The following is a 15,129-nucleotide window of genomic DNA, read 5'->3' as shown; positions in this document are numbered from 1 at the left end:
AACACACACTAATACACCCTAACACATGCTAATACACACTAATACACCCTAAAACACGCTAATACACACTAAAACACGCTAATACACACTAACACATGCTAATACACACTAACACACCCTAAAACATGCTAATACACAATAATACATGCTAATACACACTAACACACCCTAAAACACGCTTATACACACTAAACCATGCTAATACACCCTAACACATGCTAATACACCCTAACACATGCTAATACACACTAACACACCCTAAAACACGCTAATACACACTAAAACATGCTAATACACCCTAACACATGCTAATACACACTAACACACCCTAAAACATGCTAATACACACTAAAACACGCTAATACACCCTAACACATGCTAATACACACTAACACACCCTAAAACACGCTAATACACACTAAAACACGCTAATACACCCTAACACATGCTAATACACACTAACACACCCTAAAACATGCTAATACACACTAAAACACGCTAATACACCCTAACACATGCTAATACACACTAACACACCCTAAAACATGCTAAAACACACTAAAACACGCTAATACATGCTAATATGCACTAACATACTAAAACACGCTAATACACACTAATACATGCTAATATGCACTAACACATACTAAAACACGCTAATACACACTAATACATGCTAATATGCACTAACACACCCTAAAACATGCTAATACACACTAAAAAACGCTAATATAGCTACGACTGACTCCTCAGTACTGACTCTCGCAGTTTCTCTACTGAACCGTCACATAACTTAATTCTTAACAAGACGTTTCCTTTACTTGGAAACCTGAATTGCAGATGCTGTGCACATCTGGAGCGCTGGACATCAATCCATCCACACTCCTCAAACACTCCATCCACACTGCTAAAACACTCCTCACACACTTCATACACACTCCATTCACAGTCCATACACACCTCACACACTCCGTACACAGACACACCATACACACTCATGCACACTCCATACACTCTCCATACTCACTCCTCACACACTTCATACACATTCCATACACACTCCATACACACTTCTCACCCACTCCATACACACTCCTCACACACTTCATACACATTCCATACACACTCCATACACACACTCCTCACACACACTATTCACTGGTCCTAATCTAGCCGCTGCACATTTCCTTCAGTTACGATAATGATAAGACGCTTCATCTGCTCATGAGCTTCCTCAGCACTCCAGCGCACCATGTGGTTGGGATTATGGACTTTAAGCTTGGGCTGGAATGACTGCTGCTTTACGCAGACAGACAGGGGGACTTGCAGACAGACAGATAGACAGGGGGACAGACAGACTGACAGGGGGACAGGCAGACAGATGGACAGACAGATGGACAGACAGACAGCTGGATGGACAGACAGAAAGATGGATAGACAGACAGACAGACAGACAGACAGACGACATTCTGGAGATGAAATGCTTCTTTTGCCCAAATGATTGACAGTTATGATTATTGATACGCTATTATAGTATTAATTTATTTATTTTATAATAATAAAATATAATAATAATAAAAAGCATTAGGGTTAGGGTAAATAATAATAAATAAATAAATAAATAAATAAATAAATAAATAAATAAATAAATAAATAAATAAATAAAATAAAATAATTTAAAATGCTTAATGTTAAATGGATTAAACAATTCAGGCAACAATCTGTTTCACGCTCTCTTTAAGTGTCTCGCTGTTCCTCTCTGTCTCTCGGTCTGTGTGTCTCTCTCTGTCTCTCTCTCCCCCTCTCCCTGTGTCTCTTACTGTTTGTCTCTATCTCTGTCTGTGTTTCTCTCTCTGTCTCTCTTATACCTTACTGTATACCACTTTCAGTATAAAATGAGCGAACATGCAAACTATTTATTCTTTGGAAACATCCTCAGGAATATTCTCATAACAAGAGACTGGACTGAAAATCAAAAATATCTAGAAACAAAAACAATTTTTTTGCTCTGATCACTGCTTTAGCTGAGGAATCAGACAAGCGTAAAGCTTTCTCGATGGAGTAAATGACTCAAACATCTACAGATGAACCGTAAATATTGGCACCAAATACAGAGCTGCCTGCAGAAAGTCTTAGAGAGTGTCTTCTGTAGTTTTGTGTCTCTTTGTGATTTCAGGATAGTCGTGATTAGGAATTGTCCTCGATACACTCCAGCATGAAGTTATGCAGTACATGCGAAATTTTAACTTTTTCCATTTCTGGCTATTTGGTAGTTAACTAGCTGTGTACCAGTGTGGCTGCACCAGGACTTGCACTGGACCATATAATTAGCTCCAGCTCTCTCCCAGCAGAACAACAGGACGTGATTAATTTGCTTGATTCGCTTTGACGTATTGTGAGATATTGCGTTTGCCAGAGTATGACATTTCCATTTAATAAGTAGCGTGGGTCAACACGGACCATCAATTAATCAAATCTTTACATTTTCCTAGACGGAAAAAAAAATAATACAATTAACAAGGTGCTGTAAGTTTGACGCTTCAGGAGTAGGGTGGCCTCGGATATGAGCGGATGGATTAGCTCGGCTGTGGTTATACACCGACCGGATTCGGCTCCACAGAACGTTATTTGGGGTTTTTGCACCGCTGGAGAAAATAAGGAATGACAAATCGCAATGTCATTGAGTTATTGGATAAGCAACGTGTCAGGAGCATCTGCCTGAATTTCTTTGATGGATAGATTTCTCCTGAAGAGCGTTCGAGTCACAAAATGTAGATTTTCTTTTTTCCCCCCTGAAGCTAATGTGTGTTCCGGAAAAATTCCAAGCGACCCTAAATGGAGCTCTGGGTTTCATCATAACAGGGGCGGGTCTATGTGGATAAGATGTACTAAATCATAAACAATAGGATTTACTTGGTATACTATAGATTTTGGCCTTTTTTGGTGTTGTTGGCGGTGGGGGGTTGTGGGGGCGGGGGTGTGGTTGGGGGGGGGTCACTGGTGGCCACCATCTTTTGAGGCAGTGCCGATGCTCTAGACATGCCCCTGTATCATAACATCCCAGTATTTTCCTCCAGCTGCATGCCCCTGCAGTGCTTTATCTCCTACTTGTCACTGTTACTTGGACCTTCACTTTATTGTGGAAAGCCTGGAGCTTTTTGAACCCAACTGTAAACACAGCAAAAGTAAGCATCTTAAAATAATCTAAGTGCTCGCTAATGATTCTGTGCATCCATTACAGGCTCCGAGCAAATCCATTAGCTTTAGTTAATGAGAATCAGTAGCTCTAATAAATGTAGCATTAGAAAAATAGGAGGAAATAACTGACACGGCTGTACAGGGTGACAGTGTGGAAATGTTTACACAGCAGTCTTCTGTAAAGATTTTCATTTCTTTACCGGATCTTTGTTTTGTTTTGAGTTATTTATTTATTTATTTATTTATTTATTTATTTATTTATTATTTCGTCTCCTGCTCTCTTTCTATTTTACCCTCTACCATCTCCTTTTTCTCCATCTCTCTCTCTCTCTCTCTCTCTCTCTCTCTCCCCTCCACCATCCACTTTTCCTTCCTTTCTCTCTCTCACTGTCTCTTACCCCTTTACCTCATTCATTTTCCTTCCCTCCTCTTTCTCTTTCTCTCTCTCTCTCTCTCTCTCTCTCTCTCTCCCCTTCCTGCACTCGGCTCTTAAGCAGGTTGAGTTCTGAAGAGATTTTTCAGCAACAAATTAGCAAACACACAAAAAGTGGTTGACTTGCAGCCACGCTAATGTCACACAGCCATTAAGGACTTTCACATCACTCAGTCACCTACGTTCAGAGTGCGCTCGTCAGTCGACACGGCTGGAAATAACAAAGAAAGAAACCGAGAAATGTTTCTTCTTCTCAGGAACACGAGGAAATTCAGATGAATGATGAAATGCATCAGAAATGTGCGTTTCTCATGTAACATGTAACAGACGGCTCAGGGAAACGTTTCCACACGGCATGAGATGTTTGACAGATTCACAATTAACACTTCTTTTAAATCAGCCTGCGTTTAAGACGCTTCCTAAACACAGCTTTAGCCTGTTGGTGAATAATTTCAGCCCGTCAGCCGACAATCACCGCTAGTCATTAGAGTCAATCAGTCCGGCAGCAGAAATTAGACACACCATCCCTTCTGCACTGCAATATTTTTCCCCCTGAAGAGGACTAATTAAGGGAAGCGGTGATCCACAATCTTTAAAGGAGCAAGTCTCATTTCTCTGGAGGGAAAACTTCAAGACGAGTCGGCTCCCAGAAAGTGCCACTTGGCTTTGATTTGTCGGAATAAGAACTTTTAACAAGAACATGGTGCAACGGATAAGACTTTCTATCTTTCTAATCATTCTCTATAACTGCTTATAATTCTTTATGAATGCTTAACTAACCTCTATAAGCATTAAAAAAGGCATTTCCTATTTAAAAATATTGCACTAATGTAAATTTTCTCATCAGAATTCTTCGTATGAAGGCCATATGCATAATCACCTATCAATACATTCATAACAGGTTATAAAGCATACATAAGGCTTGCTAAAAATACTAGAGAAAAAGCATTGATTAAAGCTATGGTTACAATATATTTATACTTTGTTAACAAGATGCATAATCAGGGTTTATAACACCTTATATCACCATAACACCAACACTGAGGATTATAGTTATAATGAGTTATGAACATTTCTAGTTATAAGAGATAATACACAATTATATAAAGTTATCATGCATTCCTGAGGTATTATATAGATTGCTTTTTGTAGTATATATGAAAATACATTACATGTTAGAGCTAGGTTTATCATGCTTTATGAATTATTAGCATGATGCCTTATAAGTAGTGCTTGTAATGCATTATAACACCAACACTAAAGAGATTAAGCACATATTGTATTGTATAGAGATGTATTGATTTTTTTTTTAATCAGACAAACATTACCATGTCTTGTCAAATAATTCACCAAGAGCTTGAGGAGAAATTATTTGGTGCCATAATGCATTATAAACACTGCTTATAATGTATTCAATTAAGAATTAAAACCAAAAAAATGCATAACAAGCCTTTCTATTAACTTTAATGCCATTTTGTAAATGATTACAATTATTTACAGTATGTAATGCCTTACGACAGGTTATGAATACATTCATAGGTTATTATATATGAATATGACCTTCATAAACAGCATTAATATTAAGCACAGCTGGAACTACAAAGTTGCTGTTTTAATCAGAATAAAGAATTCAACATCACTGTGGTCTATCTATCTATCTATCTATCTATCTATCTATCTATCTATCTATCTATCTATCTATCTATCCATCCATCCATCCATCCATCCATCCATCCATCCATCCATCCATCCATCTAATCTTTGCTGTATTGCCTTTTCTTAGATAATTAGAATTATTTACAGCATGCAATGCCATATGAATGCATTATAACTGGTTATGAATGTAATCGTAGGTTATTATATATGAATATGAACTTCATAGACACCTATCTATCTATCTATCTATCTATCTATCTATCTATCTATCTATCTATCTATCTATCTATCTATCTATCTATCTATCTATCTATCTAATCATTACTGTAGTGCCTTTTCTAAGATAATTATAATTATTTACAGTATACAATGCCTTACATATGCATTATGCATGTAACTGTAGGTTATTATACATGAATATGACCTTCATAGGAAGCGTTACTTGGATTTCAAACGACAAAAGTAACTTTACATTTTTTTTAATATGAGTCATGGCTGTAATGCCTTTTCTTAAATAATTATAATTATTTACAGCATACCATGCCTTACGAGTGCATTATGACAGGTTATGAATATATTCACAGATAAATTTGGCTGTATAACAAAGTGTTGCCTGTTTATTATTTAAGAGTGGAATATTATTAATCTGGGAGTTGCAGCTGGAACTACTGTCAGAGTTGCTTCTGACCAATCAGATTCAAGAATTCCACTTTGCTGGAGAATAACTATCTATAATATTGAAAAAATAAATATTAATGAGAGCGCTAAGAGCAGTGATCTGTCATCCATCAAGCACTCGACTGTAGCTTTATAAAGCATTATTAAAGCTTATGAGAAGCTATTCAACTTTTAAAGTAAAATAGGTTATCAAGCCAAGGCTCACGTCTACATTAGCCCTCAGTGAGAGGAGTAGCAAAGCTGCTGGCATTCTCTCCTGCATTATAACAGACAAATGCTATCATATAATAATAAGCTCTAATAATGAACTGAACACTTACTGCAAATGGGGAGAAAATATCGATTTATGGCAAGCCTAGCTAATAAAACACATTTAAATCCCTGGGATACTTTTTGGAAAAATGTGCTGTGTACGTTTTAAAGTCTGCTGCGATTTCATCATCGCCCAACTGGTCAAGGTCGATTGCATTACCGCATTCATCTGAGGAGCGAGAAGAGCGCTTTTCTTTTTTTAGCCTTCTGCACTTCTATTTTTTCTCCATTAATATCTGGCATGTTGTGATGAATAGTGCGTCCTACCAAGCTGGGATTTTAAGTAACAGATTAGCCAGCCTCGGTCTTTCGTTTTTTTAAAGTTATTTAGCTCTCAGACAGTAAAAAGGAGCTCGGGTTCTATTTTTGGTCTCCATTAGATGAGCGAGAAAGCAACACGCAACTTCCTGTCATCTGTAAAAGACAGTCTGCTCTTCAGACGCGCACCTACACTTGTTTTTTTTTTAAACAGAGCTGCGATGATGTATAAAGAACAAAATATAGCTGGAATTGAAATGAAACCACTCGTTATTTCCTGCTCGTGAGCCTGATTGCATAATCCTGATGACTTTATGTATGAGTCGACTCGCTCGCATCACATAAATAAAATTACTATATATAACGAGTTATTCCTTCAGGTGCTGACTTGATATAAGGTTGTTATGACACTCGAGCTTACCTCCATATTTCCATAACATAGACAAACATTTACAAAGGCTTCAGGTGTCAAACATCATAAGACTGCTCCATTTATCAGTAATGAAGCCCAGTTTATAAAACTTCTGCATCACATAAGGTTGTTATGACACTAAGGTATGAGGTTGTTGTATGAAGACTGCTTCAATTGCCAGTGCTAATTGGACAATTGATAAAACATCTGAGTCACTTGGTATTAGGATGTTATTACACTTTCGGAGCTGACTTACATATGTCATAACATAGACAAACATCTACAAAGGTTTCAGGTTTTAGATATCGCCAAAACTGCCTCATTTGTCATTACTGAAGTCCAAACTGACATAAGGTTGTTATGACACTTTCTGATAACTCTGTATGTCTGTAACATAAACAAGCATCTACAAAGGCTTCAGGTGTCAGATATTATAAAGACTGCTTCATTTGCCAGTACTGAAGTCCAATTGATAAAACATCTGCATTACATGACATAAGGTTGTTATTACACTTTCTGCAAAGACTTTCATAACATACAATAACATCCATAAAGACCTCAAGTGCCAGTTGACATAAAGACTGCTTAATTTGCCAGTACTGAAGTCCAACTGATAAAACAGCAGTGTCACTTGACATAAGGATGTTATTACACCTTCAAGGCTGACTTATGTCCGTAACATAAACACAAAGGCTTCGGGTTATAGATATCATCAAGACTGCATTATTTGTCAATACTGAAGTCCAATTCATAAAACTTCTGCATCATATGACATAAGGTTGTTATAACACTAAGGTATAAGGTTGTTGTATAAAGACTGCTTCATTTGCCAGTGCTAATGGACAATTGATATAACATCTGAGTCACTTGACATTAGGATGTTATTACACTTTCAGAGCTGACTTACATATGTCATAACATAGACAAACATCTACAAAGGCTTCAGGTTTTAGATATCGCCAAGACTGCCTCATTTGTCATTACTGAAGTGTCAAATAAAGACTGCTTCATTTGTTAGTACTGAAGTCAAATAAAGACTGCTTCATTTGTTAGTACTGAAGTCCAATTGATAAAACATCTCAGTCACTTGACATAAGGATGTTATTACACTTTCGGAGCTGACTTTTTTGTATGTATTTATAAATATATGTTTTCAATACATTATGTGTTTATAATAATTGCTAACATCTACCAATGCTTCAGATATCGACTATTATAAAGACTTTTCTTTTTCTTTTGCTCACCTGAGTCACATGTTATTACACTTCTTCAGTTCATTCACTTGACTTAAGGTTGTTATGACACTTTCTGAGCTCAGTTGCATACATCACATACAGAAAAATAAAGGATTATTTCTTCAGGTGCCAACTAATATAAGGAAGGATTGATATCCATTATTCATCCAGTGCTGATATCCAGGTGATAAAGCCTCCACGTCATTTGACATAAGGTTGTTATGAGCTTTCTGAGCTGACTTCCATATGTCCATATCATACACAAACATCTATAAAGGCTTAAGGTGTCAAAAATCATAAAGACAGCTTCTTTTGCCAGTGTTGTTGTCAGAGGCTTATTCCTTGACATGTCAGCTGTCAGCTTGCTTCCTTTGATGCTAGCTTGATGTAACACCTGAGTTCAGTGACATAAGGTTGCTATGACACATTCTGAGCTTACTTGCATACGTGACATACATACAATATTTGCATGTATATACAGTAGGTTATTCCTTTAGGTACTGAAATATCTGACATAATGTCTGGATCTTTTGCCAGAACTGATGGCATCTAAGTCACTTGACATAAGGATGTTATGGCACTTTCTGCAAATACACAACATACTTTACAGGAACATCTATAAAGGCTTCATAAAGGCCAGCTGACAAAAAGACTGCCTCATTTGCAAGTGCTAATGTACAACCGATAAAACATCTGCGTCACTTGACATAAGGTTGTTATGACACTTCCTGAGCTGACTTCCACAAAAATCTATAAAGGCTTAAGGTGTCAGCTATCATAAAGACGCCTTCTTTTGCCAGTGTCATTGTCAGAGGCTTATTCCTTCAGGTGTCAGCTGTCAGATTGCTTCCTTTCACCAACTTTGATGTCAGCTCCATGTCCCGTGACATAAGGTCGCTACGACACTTTCCGAATTGCACACGAGAAAGGAATTCTGGCTGTATTTCAAAGCTGTATTTTCAATCCTAAAAAATCTAAAACAGAAAACGAGCTCATTTGTAGAATCCAGTGCCAAATGCTGAGATTCTTTTTCATTTCCTGACCTCAACGGTGACTTTGTTGAAATTTACCAGCACGGATTAAGGGGTTTGCAAACAAACATGTACACAAAAGAAACGTAATTACCTTCCACCAGCACCGGCGTGTGGACAGAGTGATCTGATCAGGCTGATTTACTGCCAGGACCTTGGTTCATTTCAGCACTTCCTCCCTCATTAGTGGCCTGTTAACGCTCGTGATACAGGACATGCAGGGCCTCTTTCAGTCCTGTTGCCGTAAAAGGCTTAACCTTAATTACACTGGTCGCTAATTAGGAGCAAATTCGCTGCTGCGGCAATGCTGCTGTTTTCAAGAGGGTGGATTTTTTTAAGCTTTCAAAGGAGTAGAGAGACAAGCCTTATTTGTTGTAATATTTATATTCTTTTCATTTTACCCCCCCCCCAAGTGTTTAGCGCTGGAAGGCTGCTAAAAGATATTGTTAAGAACGATTAGCAAAACAACTAGCATAACTCTTTTTTGAGACGCTGCTTTTTATTATGCAGGGTCGATTGCTGATTTTACATCTCAGTAAACACGGAATGTTCACCTGCAGAGGTCTGGCTCATAATTAGAGCGAGTTAAATATAGTCGGTAAATGGCTACGTTTGAATGATGCTTCAAAGCGGCAGGGTTTTATTAGCGTGATTAGTGATTATGGCTAAAGATCAGAACGTTGGCAGCACTTCCTGCTCTTGTGTCACAGGCTCGGAAAGCCGCCGTTGCTTTCCAACTCCAAAATTAGCTCAGCATGAGAGCAATTAGTGTGCAGGGGAAGTTTATGGTTTCGAACAGCACCCACGTTAGCGTGCCTTCACCTGGTGACCTTTTCCTTCTCTGGGAACTTTCCCAATTGGAAGTTAGGTCAGGTGACTTGCAGCGGTTTGGTGAAGAACTCGCTGTAATAAGCTCGCCGCTGTAACCCAAGGCTTCTGTGTCTCTTATTCGGTCCCATAATTTGTGTTATAGCTGTGCAGAACACTGTGAGGTGTAAGAAATCCTACAGTAGACTATGATATAATTTTCCTAGTTTATAAGGCCTCATGATGTCTACATAAACACTTTTAAGTGCCAGCGCTCATGAAGAAGCTTTTTAGCCAAATTTAATCAGTTGTAATAAAGGGCTTATGCAGGTGTTATGCAGCCTTAAGAACATTGAGATTTTTAAAAAGGCAGTGATCATAAGCCTGCATCTAGCACTTCATTAAAATGTAATTAAACCTTCGTAAAGATCTGTCCAGGTTTATTCCTTCAAATGCTAGCTGTCATCTAAATTGTATTTTTTAAATATGATCAGTTGTAATAAAGGGCTTATGCAGGTGTTATGCAGCCTTATGAACATTAAAATAATTTAATAGCAATGATCATAAGGCTACATAGCATTTAACACTTCATACAAATGTAACTAAACCTACTTAAAGATCTGTCAAGTGACTCATTTCAGAGTTTCATAAAAAAAAAAAAAAAAGGCTTATGCAGGTGATATTCAGCCTTATGAACATTTTGATAAAATTTCATTAGTAGTTCATAAGGCGACATAATAAACACATAAAAAAGTAACTAAACCTACATAAAGATCTGACTAAATTTATTCCTTCAAGTGCCAGTATCATAAAGACTGCTTTTAAATTTTTTTTAATCAGTTGTAATAAAGGGCTTATGCAGGTGTTATGCAGCCTTTCTGAAGTAAAGTGTTAAGAAAATATTCCAGGTATGCTTTCTTCAGTGCATTAAAGAGATTCTTTGATAACATTTACTATCAAGGTCATATCGATTATAAACAATTAAAACATCCACATCACGTTATAATGCATTCATAAGGCATTATTCACATCCTTATAAGTCTTTATTTTTACAGTTTTACAGTTAGGACAGCTTATAATGAATTTATGAATCACTAAAAGAATTATAAGAAAGTGCATTATTAATATAGTGCTCATAACATATTTTATCCCAAATGAACAGTACATTATGAGATGACATAATGGCGACATAAGGTGTTATAAGCTCTGCTTACGGGATAACGTGTTCTTTTAACAATTTATAAATGTGTTATGAGCAGTGCTACAAACTAAAGCGTTTGCAAAGAATTATGACATGTATTAACGCCTTATGAATGCATTATGAGATGTTAAGTCATTATACATATGGCCTTCATAGAAGGTAAGTTTTTATGTAAGTTTCTCTCAACATGTTATTTGTGCTGCTGCTGTATTTGTAGTATGTCACGTAACATCATCCTCTATGAAAAGGAGCAGGTTATAAGCTGTAATGAGCCTTCATAGGGTCATCATAGCATTTTTCATACAATTTTTAAGTCAATTCAGTCTGAAATTGTCTGCATGATATAAAAGAAGAAGGCATACCTTGTTCGAAAGTTGGTGGGGTGAGGATGCCCGTCGTATAAAGATAAAAAGTCATATTCCTCCTCCACGGCGAAGGATTGAAAAACTATATGGATTCTATTCCTTTCCTCAGCTACAATAACCCAAGTGCAGTTCGCTCCGTTGGGGTATCCGTGTGGATATCCGGGGCTTTCTATGGTCCCGTTTTTCCCTTTTAACGTCCCACCACATGTGTAAATGAAACCTGAAAGACACAGACAGAGAGGAAGAGCATGAGATCGTTACACAGTCGTTCTATCTGTCTTACATTCAGCTTCCGCGTTGAAGCGAAGAGAAAGAAAACGCACGATGACCGTGGCTCCATTTCATGCTTTTGTGACCGGAATGGAAATGAAAACTTTTTCTCCTTCACAGTTCAGCAAGAGGACAGTGGAGGAAAATCCACCTCGCAGCCTGGAGAGGTGAAGGAGAAGCTTTTATCAGTGACAGTAAAGTAAATCGCCCAGCAACAGCAAGCAGCATCAATCCAGCTTCTCTGATTATCCTTCAGCACTTCCCTTAAGAAGTAATTAGCCTTTACTGCAGGAAGACAAGAGAATCTTTCTCCTCTCTCTCTCTCTCTCTCTCTCTCTCTCTCTGTCCTCTCTGTCTCACACACTCCTTGTCCCTCTCCCTGTCTTTGTCCTACAGACCTCCTTGTCTCTTTCTTTTTCTGTTTGTATCTTTCTCTCTCCCTCTATCTCTTTCTCTGTTTCTCTCAGTGTCTCTCTCTTTATCTTTGCACTCACTCTGTTCCTCTACTTGTCTTTGTCCTCTTTGTCTGTTGTCTCTTTCTGTCTTTTTCTCTTTCTGTCTCTCTCTGTCCTTTATTCTCTTTCTCTTTCCCTGTCTCTTTCACTTTCTCTGTCTCTCTGTTTCTCTCTGAGTGTCTCTCCCTTTGTCTTGCTCTGTCTCACTTCCTGTCTTTTTTCCTCTCTATCTTTTTGTCTCTCTCACCATCTCACTCTCTCTCCCTCTACTTGTCTTTGTCCTACAGACCTCTTTTTGTTTCTGTCTGTTTCTCATAGTCTTTCCCTTTGTCATTGCTCTCCCTTTGCTTCTCTTAGGTTTTTATCTCTCTCTCTCTCTCTGTCCTCTCTGTCTCACACACTCCCTTTCCCTCCGTTGGTCTCTTTATATCTGTCTTTATCTGTTAGTATCTATCTCTCGCTCACTTGCGATGTCTCTTTCTCTTTGTCGTCCTCCCCGTGTCTCTCCCTTTGTCTTTTGCTCTGTCTCATGTCCTCTTTTTTTCCTCTCTATCGTACTGTCTCTCTCACCATTTCTCTCTCTCCCTCTCCCTCTACCTGTCTTTGTCCTACAGACCTCTTTGTCTCTTTCTTTTCTCTTTGTATCTTTCTCTCTCTCTCACTTGCTTGTCTTTGCTCTATCTCACTTCTTCACTTTTACCTCTCTTTCCTTCTGTCTCACTCTGTCTTTCTGTCCTCGCTGTCTCACACACTCACCCATCTTTGTCCTACAGACCACTTCTTTCTTTCTTTCTTTCTTTCTTTCTTTCTTTCTTTCTTTCTTTCTTTCTTTCTTTCTGTCTCCATCTATCTCTTTCTTGTCTGTCTCTCCCTTTGCTCTGCCTTACTTCCTCTCTTTTATCTCTCTTTATTTCTGTCTCTTTCACCACCTCCCTCTCTCTCTCGCACCCTCTTACTCACTCACTTTTTTCTGTCCCTTTCTCTGTCCGTCTCTCTATAAAGACAGGATGATTTCAGGGTAAAAGGTTCCTGCTGACTCACAGCAGCCACCCACAGTGAGCCTTTCTCTCTCTCTCTCTCTCTCTCTCTCTCTCTCTCTCTCACACACACACACACATACACACACTCTCTGAAATATCTAAATCTCTGTAATCATGCTTTGCTCTGCACAGCGCAACAAAATGAGCGTTTAACAAATTCACTCTTTTTAAATTTCGACTCATTTGCTCTTTATTACTCAGGCTGGCGTGGGCTCTCCCAAAACTTTCACTGCCAAGACATTTCATCGATCCCTAAAGGGTTTTAAAAGCTAGGTTTGAGATTTTGTTATCTTCTGCTAATGCTTTGTCAGAAAAACAAAACAAAAATCCCCACAATCACAGAGCAATAAGTTTTCCAGTGCGTAATCCGAGCAAATCTTTACATCCTCCTCACATACTCCTTAAACGTCGCTCGGACGCGAGAGCCGGGAGGATCCGATAACGTTTACGGCCGAGTCTTTCCAGTGCCGGTCAATGAGATTTGCATTTAACCTTGATTAGTAGTCTTGAACATCAGATGGAGAGAGTGAGACAGCAGCAATTACACTGACATTTAAAGACTAGCGAGAAAAGGCGCGTCAGACGGAGCAGCAAGAGCAAACAGGTTAAGCGTTTTTGTTGTTAATTGCAGCGACGCTTCGATCGGAGACGATCGATAGGTGTTTTGCGAACGCCGCACTATTCTACCGTGCGTACTTTAATCACCTGAACGTAATGCTACCATTATACTGTACTTCCCATCAGCACCAGCAGTAACTGGTTTTACTGGTGTGGGTAATTCTGTGTGAAATGATCACACACACACTTTTTGGTTCAATCTAGTCATTAGACAGTAGTTTAGTATAAATATCACACACTCTCCCTGTCCCTCTTTGGTCTACTCTCTTTGTCTCTTTCTTTCTGCCTGTCTTCTTCTCTTTCTATCTTTCTCTCTCTCCTTTGCTCTCTTTCTCGTTGTCTGTCTCTCCATTTCTCCCTCTGTGTCTCTTTCTTTGTCTTTCCTCTGTCTCAGTCCTCTCTTTTTATTTCTGTTTATTTCACCATCTCTCTGTCTGTCTGTCTCTCTGTTTGTCTCACACACGCTCTACCTGTCTTTGTCCTCTCCGTCTCTTTCTTTCTGTCTTTTTCTTTTTGAATCTTTCTTTCTCTCCTTCACACTCTTTCACTCTCCCTCTGTCTCTGTCTTTTTTCTGTCTCTCCGTTTCTCTCTCAGTGTCTCTCCCTTTGCTCTGTCTCACTTCCTCTCTTTTTTATCTTTCTGTCTATCTCACCCCCCTGTCTGTTTGTCCTCTCTGTCTCACACACTCTGTCCCTCTACCTGTCTTTGCCTGCTCTTTGTATCTTTCTTTCTTTCTGTCTTTTTCTATCTTTATTTTTTTCCTTTGTTCCCCTCCCCCTGCCTCATACACTCTCCCTGTCCATCTACCTGTCTTACTCTTTCTGTCTTTTTCTATCTTTATTTTTTTCCTTTGTTCCCCTCCCCCTGCCTCATATACTCTCCCTGTCCATCTACCTGTCCTACTCTCTTTGTCTCTTTCTTTCTGTCTTTTTCTCTTTGTATTTTTTTTTCCTTAGCTCTATCTCTTTTTCTTTGTCTGTCTTTCCATTTCTCTCTCAATGTCTCTCCCTTTGTCTTTGCTTTGTCTCTCTTCCTCATTTCTTCTCTATATTTCTGTCTCTCTCACCATCTCAGAGTTTACTGAAATGATAAGACTAATGTAAAAGCTTTGAAAAGAATTCGGTGGTCCTCGACTCTTGTCCTGGTTTTGGACTTGACA

General features: G+C 38.5%; 1 protein-coding gene across 5 annotated transcripts in view; it reads right to left on the bottom strand.

Moving 5' to 3' along the window:
• Nucleotides 1-15,129, bottom strand: part of csmd3a (CUB and Sushi multiple domains 3a) — a 289,841-nt gene that overhangs the window by 247,355 nt on the left and 27,357 nt on the right. For all 5 annotated transcript variants that reach the window (XM_058376410.1, XM_058376411.1, XM_058376409.1 and 2 more), the window contains exon 2: nucleotides 11,584-11,806. In XM_058376410.1, coding sequence (XP_058232393.1) covers nucleotides 11,584-11,806 — 223 coding nt within the window. The remainder of the gene's footprint in view (nucleotides 1-11,583; nucleotides 11,807-15,129) is intronic.

The sequence above is a fragment of the Hemibagrus wyckioides genome, linkage group LG23, assembly GCF_019097595.1.
Source record: "Hemibagrus wyckioides isolate EC202008001 linkage group LG23, SWU_Hwy_1.0, whole genome shotgun sequence".
NCBI lineage: Eukaryota > Metazoa > Chordata > Actinopteri > Siluriformes > Bagridae > Hemibagrus > Hemibagrus wyckioides.
Note: the sequence above shows the minus strand (reverse complement) of the source record. Positions and strands in the feature narration are given on the sequence as shown.